This window comes from Capricornis sumatraensis, chromosome 2 (genome assembly GCF_032405125.1).
Source record: "Capricornis sumatraensis isolate serow.1 chromosome 2, serow.2, whole genome shotgun sequence".
In the NCBI taxonomy this organism is placed as follows: domain Eukaryota; kingdom Metazoa; phylum Chordata; class Mammalia; order Artiodactyla; family Bovidae; genus Capricornis; species Capricornis sumatraensis.
In genome coordinates, this window is record NC_091070.1 from 5,788,407 (window position 1) to 5,797,044 (window position 8,638).

The window sequence follows — 8,638 nt, forward strand, 5'->3', positions numbered from 1 at the left end:
TATTAAGGCACTGTCACTTTGCTTCATCTACTAAACACCAAGGTCATCTATCACTTTTCTATCTAACATATAACTTTGATGTGTTATCACATTTATCAACAGGTATGTACCCCTCTCGTATCTTAGATATTCCATTGAGTTTTTAATGAGAGAATGTCGAGTTATTACATGATCTCTGAGACACTGGGATGTGTTAAAAGAAAAAAAAGAAAAACAAGTTTATTGCACAGTCTGTGGGCTTCTTAGCAGTGGAGTTATGTTTTTCTCTGAATCCCCAGTAGAACCTAACAAAGTGCTGTGTAAAAAGTAGATGAGAAGTAAATACTTGGGGTGAACAAATGAAGTTCTTTAGAAACATGGTAGAGGGGAAGATATTCTTGACTTGGCCACACCTATATTTTATTCTTCTATCAAACCTCTGAACTCAGACCAGTGCCTAGGGCAAGGTCGATGTCTCCTAAACATTTTTGAATGAATGGTATCCCTTGACTAAGGATCTAGTCTCCATAAAGTCTGTACCTCTTGGCAAAAGTAACCAAGAATACGTAGATGTTGTATGTAAAATCTCCCAAATTTAATATGGATCACCCTCTTGCACTTTCATAGATAATTCCCCAACAAAGATTTGCAAATCATTAATACTAGTAACTGGAGTGTCATCACTTTATTTCCTCATTCCGTCTCTGTCAAATACATGATTAGTAAAGTGGCCAAGAGGGGTCAGAGGAAGGGGGTTCAGGAAAAATCAGGAGATTAATCCCGAGTTGAACTTGAGCATAGGAATAAACACATTTCCACGAGTGCTCAGTGAATGTATGGGTGGATGCACCAAAAACAATTCTGACGTAGAAAGTACCATGAGGATTTTTAAGGGAAATGACATTTTAAATTGATATATTATGAAATAGGGAAAATGACTATTCTGATGAGGTGAGTACATTGGTATTTATCTATATTCTAAACACAGATTTCACAAACATAAATTAATATGCTCAGGTAGGTGTGTATATTCAAAAGATATTCATAGGAACATAACAGTTTAGCCAGGAAGTAGAAAAGAGCATGAAGATTTCATATAAACCCCTCATACAAAACAGGAGTCAAACGGCCTTAAAACACAGAAGCTGTGTTCAAGGAAAGAGAAAGTGAAAAACTCTATTATCTCCTCCACCCTTCTCAACCTCCAGCATCCGGAAGCATCTCTCATTTCTCTTTGACTTGAACCCAGAAATGATGGGCAGCAACCCAATGAACTTACTCAGATAAACACAATGAGGTTTCTTTTTAAAATAAGCCTTTACTGAATATATCAACACGGTACTGTATAGTGTAGAGTGAAGCGTCTGGTTAACAAAGTGTGCGACGCAGCCGGTCTCAGAGGACGTGTGATGCACTCTCCCACCCTCCTTGCAGTCCCTTGTCAGTGAGAACGCACTACACAGAAACCAGGAGCGAATTGGCACGTGGCTCAGACGAAAACAAATCATCAGGACTAACTGTCAGTGGCTATATACTGGTCCTAGAAGGGGCACACAAGTGGCGATGCCTTCACCTTGCCTCAGAAAGGTTATACATCTTCCATCCCATGGATATAACTATGAACACCCCAGTGTGCGTGTGCGTGTATGCAAGTGTGTGTGTTACACTAGCTTAAAAACGCCTGTTGTGATGGCCTTGCTTTGTGCTCTTCTGGTGAGTGTGCTGCTAGAAAAGCTAAAAGTATAGCAAGAGAAGGTGATATTTTGTTATAACAACAGGATCCCACGTGTACAAAGCTTTCTCCCATAATCAGGGACAAGCACCCCCTTTGTCAGCTCACTTTTCACCCTCCCCCACCCCAGGAAGAAATTAGAGAAGGGGGGTAAACTACTGCTCCCTACATGACTTAAAGAAAGTGCATCATGCAAGGCTGGACAAGACTAATAAAGAAGGAGGTTTGGGGTTTGCTTCGTGTATCTCTTCCTCTTTGGGAAGCTCTTTTCTGTTCTGTTTTCCCATGAAGTTGGAAAGGTAAATCACAAACAAAACCCTTATGCTCATATTCTAAAGTGAAACACTCTCCTTTTCATAGGATAGTGAGAAAAATGTTACAAGCAAAGAAGTAATGGAAATTGATGACTTCTAGACCTAAGGTTGCAATGGATGCTGCAAGTGTGATTAGCTGACCAAGCCATCTGCTTCCAGTGGACATTAAGTGTATCACCTTGTGTCTGGAATGGATACTTTGCTGACAACATCCAGAGTTTGTCTTCCTCAGTGGGGAAGAAGTTCTAATTCCTGTGGAATGACTAGGACCATTATGATCCAGTAGGAAATGGAGCCATAATATTAGCTATTTTATTCATCCTTTTTACCAGACTGGTCACATTATACCTTTTTTTTTTTTTTTCTCTTTTAAATCTCAGGGAAAACATCCAATAAATATTCAACAAACATCCAGATAACTAGAAATTGCATGATTTCTCATGGTAGACTTTTTTCCACTTTTCACACAAGAAAAATAATCAGGGGAACACCCTTTTTCTCTCTGCTTTTGCTTCTCCCATGTGATGAGCTCCTAATGCATTTGACAGTTTGAAAGAAGCTAGGGGCCTCTCCATGTTCAAACACGTCTCCCTAAATAAGTAGGTATCCATGACAACCCTGGGTATGAATAATGGTCAGCAATATCTGTATGCTCCTGGTTATGCCTTTTCCTTTTGGAATTTTTTCTGCACAGTAACAGTTACTAGCTCTAAAAGTAGACACATGGTATCTGACATCACCGCCATTGGGTCAGACAAGCATCAAGCTCTTTATCAACTGGAAAGTATGGCTTTGTTCACGGTCTTGTCCTGCACCTTCAGTTTTGACTCTTGTTAACCTCACAATGCATAATAATGATGAGCACAAGAGAGGTCCAACATTGAGGTGATGTTTCAGCAAAAATTCCCATGACAAAAGTGCCAATCAAAGCAGAATCTGCCACTGATGGTCCTTCAGCAGTTTTCCTGAGACACGTAAGACAGTGCAGATTCCGTGATGTGCTTTCTATTCTGGTGTGGGTGAGAGTCCCAGCTATGCTACTACAAACGGGAGACCAGTCTTGATTTGAGCAGTCTCTGTCATGTCGTATACAAGCTTAGAATTAAGCCTCTAACTAGATTCTATCTCTTCAGGAATGCCTTCCAGCAAAGGAACCATTTCAGATCCTCCTAAACTTTTCACATGACCAGGTCTCCATCATAGGACTTAAGCGCCAGAGAATTCTGCCAATCTCATAAGACATTATAGAAACCTCTCTAACCTCGGTCTTCTTGGCTCAAAGCAAAGACATTTGTTTCAGCCGCCACATATCCCACTGGAGGTTATACACACAATACAAATAAATGAGAATGATTATTTTGTAGATAAAAGGAAAAAAAAAAAAACTTCAAAAATCAAAGTACCATCATTTGAACACATAGTTTTATCTACACAGCCAAGGAGAAAAGGACAGTGGAAGGGAATTATCCAGTTAAATACACAAAGCCCCATGTCATGGTCCCACATTTCAGATGGCTTACTGCTACACTAATCGTTTTCACAGACTGTCTTTTCCCTTCACTGTGTGGACCTAGCATTAAAAAGGCAACAGTCGAAATGAGCTAGCTAATAGACTAAAATGAAAACCAAAGTCACTTTAGAATTAATTCAAGTTAATTCATAGTTAATTTCAGCTTGACTGCACAGTTTCGATTCTTGTGTCTGCAACATTATAACTTCAGTTATATTTTCGGCTTATTCTGAGGGACAAGGGAGATTAAAACATACTACTTGGGGATATATTATTAAAGAAAATAAAGCTCTTACTATAAAGAAAAACTTGCATAGCATTTTATACCTAAACTTTTACAAAGAAGACACATCACAGTTCTATTTTGTTAAACGTAAGAGGGACAGGGAAAGCCAAAGCAACATGATTGTGATGCTAACGTCATAGGTTCTTAAAATAATGACTAGTGATCAAGGAAATATGCGATACAGACTGAAATGCCTAAATTTGATTTTCAAAAGAATTTTCCAAGGGTGTACTTTTTAGATAAGGTGTGTATGTGATCGATAGCCCTTCTAGATCTAAGGGATGGAAAGGAGGACATTATACACGCTTTCTGAAGATGGACGTTGCTTCAAGAAATAGAATTAAGCCTGGACATCCTTCTCTTCTCCATGCCCTTTGCTCAATGCCCTGTGCTGCCAAGATTAGGGGAACAAGCCTTCCCTCCCAGGCTTGTTCATTTTTCATCTGTTATCCTGTTAATATAAGATTGATTATCCCTCACAATTCCCAAAGAAGAGGAACATCCACAATTTAAAAGGAATAAATGAAATTTAAAAAAATGGAAGCAGATCAAAGGCAGTTCAAGGTGGAAACACAGTATTGCTTTAAAAAAAAAAATACGGTATTTTGCCAGCTTTGATATGCCCTTACAGGATTATTAGCAGGGAAAATTAGTATACATTTTAAAGTGAGTGTGGATATTTTGTGCAATGAAGACTGGCATCCATAGTTTTCTTTCAAATTTTTAGCAGAGGGGTGACCAACAAATGTATATCATCAACAGCTAATTATGAAAATATATGTGAGGTGATTGGAAGACAAGAATTTCTGAGGGGATAAAGATATTAATTCAAGCTATTTCAACATGATACTAACAAAGTTAGTTGATATAGTATAATGGGACCACTGATTACGTGCTTTTGTCTAAAGGGTATCAATAGTTTTTAAATAACCAGTTTAGTACGTTCCAAACATTGATCCCTTGTTGGTCTAAATATCATGTTGACATAGCTGCAGTGAATCTACCCAAATAATTCTCATTATCAAAAATAATTCCATTCAATATAATTCTTCCCATTATTTTATTAGCCTCTTCTAAAAAAGTATTCTAGAATATATCTCTGTTGAATGTGATTCAACCTGATGTATAATTTGAACAGTAATACTTTTAAAGGGAGTTTTCTTGCTGGGGTATCCTACTTGTCCTGAAGATGACTGAAACCAGACTCAGGCTTCTGTTTCACATAGGGCCAGGGGAGACTGAAGGTGATTTTTCAAGTTCCCAGTCAGAAAGCCAACCCCTGGATTCAAAGGTTTTTTTTCAAATCTTGTCTCATTTTCTTGATTCTGCCAGGATGGGTTAACTTCTCTCATAGGAACTGATTTCCTCCAGAGATGCCTTCTGCATTTCCTCCTTTGGGTCAAAACAGGGTGACTACCTCCTTTCTTAGATTCGACAAGTTTTCACTCTTCTTCCAGAACTGGAAGTATATAAATAGTAGGAAGATATCTGGGGAGCATTTCTTGTTCTATGACTATTATCTGTCCTACTCTGATGAGCCCACTTTAACCTGCCCTTTTATCTGACCACCAACTCTAGGAAATAAATTTGTTCTGAAGCATCAACAGTGAAGTGGTGAATTGCATCAGGAGGAAGAATCACTCATTCTTTCACCCTGGCATTGGGTTCTCATTGTACAACCCTGTACAGTACTTCAGCAACTATTTTTTTTTTTTTTTTAAGATTTAAAAAGCAAAGAGTTACAAAACTGTTTGTAATTAACTTGGAATAGAAAAGATAGCACTTTTTTTTTTAAATCCCATTATATAGTACACCGTATAAATTACAGAGTATTCAAATGCACAAACGCATCTGTGTAACATTTATCAAATGTAACTCGCGTGTCTTTACGTGCACACACGTGCATGTTCTCCAGAGTCTCCATGTCCATCCGCTCTGTAGCGCTGGGCCTCTGTCTGTCACGTATGGCAGTGCTCCAGGTCTGGCACGCTGCTGTTGCAGTATCGCATGTTGTTGGGGATATGGCAGTCTGTGTAATTAATGCCCCCATTTGGGGTGTAAATGGGCTGCAGTCTGAAATCTCCTTTAAGGAGCTGATCGTTATTTAAGGAGACGATCTGGAAACTGGTCTCTGTCATCTCCAGGATGGAGTTGTCCTTCTTCGTGCCCGCCTCACAGTAGTCGTCTTTCCGCCTGCCTCGGTTGTATTTCCACTTCTGGGAGGTGTAGCGCCCCTTTCTGTGCATGTGCCAGCAAAAGACACTGAGCAGGACCACGAGCACGAATATCACGGCGCCCCCGATCAGGCCCGCTAGCAGAAAAGGGGAGCCCAAGCTGTGGGAAGTCGTCTGCTCGTGGCTGGAAGCCGTGTTGCTGCCATTGTTCACATAGGAGTCATGGGTGGTGGCCTCCGAACAAATGGTGTCTTCTACAGCTCGGTAGTTAAACGCATCCAGGGGCACTAAACAAATCCGATAGGTGGATCTGGGCTCCAGATTTATCAGGCTCAGATGCTGCTTCTCACCGCTGACGATGCGTTCCTGAACGATGCCCCCCACCAAACTGTGGCCCATTTTCACCCACGTGAGCTTGTAAGCCATCACAGTGAAGAGAGAGAGCCAGCCGACTTGGATGGAGGTGTCATTCACGAAACGGATGGAGAGTTGGATCCGTTCAGAAAGCGGTGGGGTCACCCTTTCTCTGCCATCCCAGTCGGGAATTGTGGGGGGCTTGGATGCTGTGGGACTCAGGGGTGTGTAGCTTCTGCTGGGGATCGGCACGGAGAACGTGGTGGGCTGAGTCACAGGAGAAGCTGAAGTCGGGGCTGGGGTGAGGGGAGGCAGGCCAGGGGTCGTGGTGGGGCAAGACAACAGATTCATATTCAGCTCGCGCACGGCCATGCCCCTGACTTGCTCGGGACCTTGGCACATGAAACCTCGTACGTTGAGCGAGGCGGGGATGTGCCTGAGCCACTCCGTGACCCATTTAATGCTGCAGTCACAGAACCAAGGGTTGTTCCGAGCAGTGAGCTGCTTCAGGTTGGAGAGGTTGTCGAAGACCCCTTGAGTCAACACGCGCAGCTGGTTGTTGGAGATGTCCAGCCGTTCCAGCTTCCGGAGGTTGGAGAAGGCTGTCAAAGGGATGTGGTTGATCTGGTTGTCCTGCAGATAGAGCCTGACCAGGTGTGTGCCTGGGAGGTCAGGAGGCGGGCGGGAGAGTGAGTTCCGGACGATGGAAAATTCCTTGAGCTTGGTGAGGTGGCTGAAGGTGCCCTCGGCGATGCCCTTGTTGGTCAGGAGGTTCCCGTCCACGATCAGACGCTCCAAGCTCGTGAGGTTCTGGAAGGCCATGTCTGAGATGACAGCGATGCGGTTCTCATCCACACGCAGCTCCTGCAGGTCCACGGGGAGGCCCACTGGCACACTGCTGAGGTGGTTCTTGGACAGGAACAGCAACTTGAGGCTCAGGGCCTCGCGGAAGGCTCCATCTTCCACGCCCACGGTGGAGATGGAGTTGTCATCCAGGTGCAGCTCTTCCAGCTTCAGGAGCTGGGCCAGGGCCGCCCGTGAAATGGTCTGAATGTTGTTTTCCTGCAGGTGGAGGACACGGACGTTCTTGGGGAGGTTCATGGGGAATTCGTCCAGTTGGTTGCCGTAAAGGTAGACGGTGTGCACAGACTGAACGTTGTGGAGTTCTGCAGGAAACCCAGCATTATTAATTTGGTTGTTATGGAGGTAGAGTACAGTGACGCCCTCCGGGATCCCAAGAGGCACTGAGGTCAAGCTTCGCTCGTTACAGTAGACGAAGTTCCTGTCACAGCGACACACACTAGGGCACGCCAGGAATTTTGACACTTGTGAGGAGAGCCCCAGGGAAATGAGAAGCCAAGATTTCAGGAAAAAAGCCCCCTGGCCGGGCCCCTGTGTGGTCTGTAGGCCCATTTCTGAAGTATGGAAATCAAACACAATGCTGTAGGGAAAAGAAAAGTAAAAAAATAAAAATAAAAAAATAGAAACAGATAGCTAAACCAAAATAATTGAACAGGGTTCTCAAGTCCAGAACTCTAACTAGAGGAAATGTCCTGAAGGCCAAGGGCAAAGAATATTCTTGAGGTCTCTGGTCTTCTCAGCCTGTGTTGGCCTCTTTGCTGTTGTCCTCCATGTGCAAAAATATTTCAATAGGAAGAATTTTCCACCCAGGCAACAAGTGAAGCCAAGTTATCCGTGGCCAAGAGGGGCCCAACCAGGCTGACAGAACCTCTTCTGTGGTCAGGCAGGTCAGCGTGGATCAGCCCACGAGCTTCTTGGTTAAGCTCAATCTGCAATCTGTTGTAGGAAAGAAGAGAGAAAAGAGTCAGTGAAGGGTAGATAATGGATTAAGTGCTGATCTGACTGTAGGTTTTTCAAAAATGCTGTGATTGGGACTAAACACCCAGAGGCTAGGAGTTGGCATTAAGTAATGTGTTAAGTAATAATAATTCACTTGAAAAGGTATTCAAGAAATGAAAATGATTTGTCTTCATCGTCAAAAGAAAATCATACTGTTGCCTCTCATTATCAATGATCATGCAGTGAATTTTACATCACAGTCAGCATCTTCTCTCAGAGATCTATTTGCATATCCAAACAGAGAGGCATAAGAGGCCTGGGGCCGAATCTACTGAATCAAGGATGCCTATTTATAAATGCAACTGGTCACAGTCATATTTCACCATGAAATGACTGACTGAGCAAAAAATACAATTTAAGGGGAAAAATGTGAAACCTTTTTCAGTTATAAACAAATGCAAAATGGAGACTGAGAAAGTTATTTGGAAA

At 42.6% G+C, this 8,638-nt stretch overlaps 1 protein-coding gene across 1 annotated transcript; it reads right to left on the minus strand.

Annotated features, from left to right (window-relative positions):
• Positions 1-5,779: 5,779 nt before the first annotated feature.
• On the minus strand, positions 5,780-7,762 carry FLRT2 (fibronectin leucine rich transmembrane protein 2). The gene has a single exon (XM_068966591.1). The coding sequence runs from the start codon at positions 7,760-7,762 to the stop codon at positions 5,780-5,782; it is 1,983 nt and encodes a 660-aa protein (XP_068822692.1).
• Between the last annotated feature and the right edge of the window lie 876 nt (positions 7,763-8,638).

What these genes read in the sequence shown, in the direction of transcription:
- FLRT2 (XM_068966591.1), bottom strand. Translation starts at nt 7,762, where the DNA reads ATGGGCCTACAGACCACACAGGGGCCCGGCCAGGGGGCTTTTTTCCTG.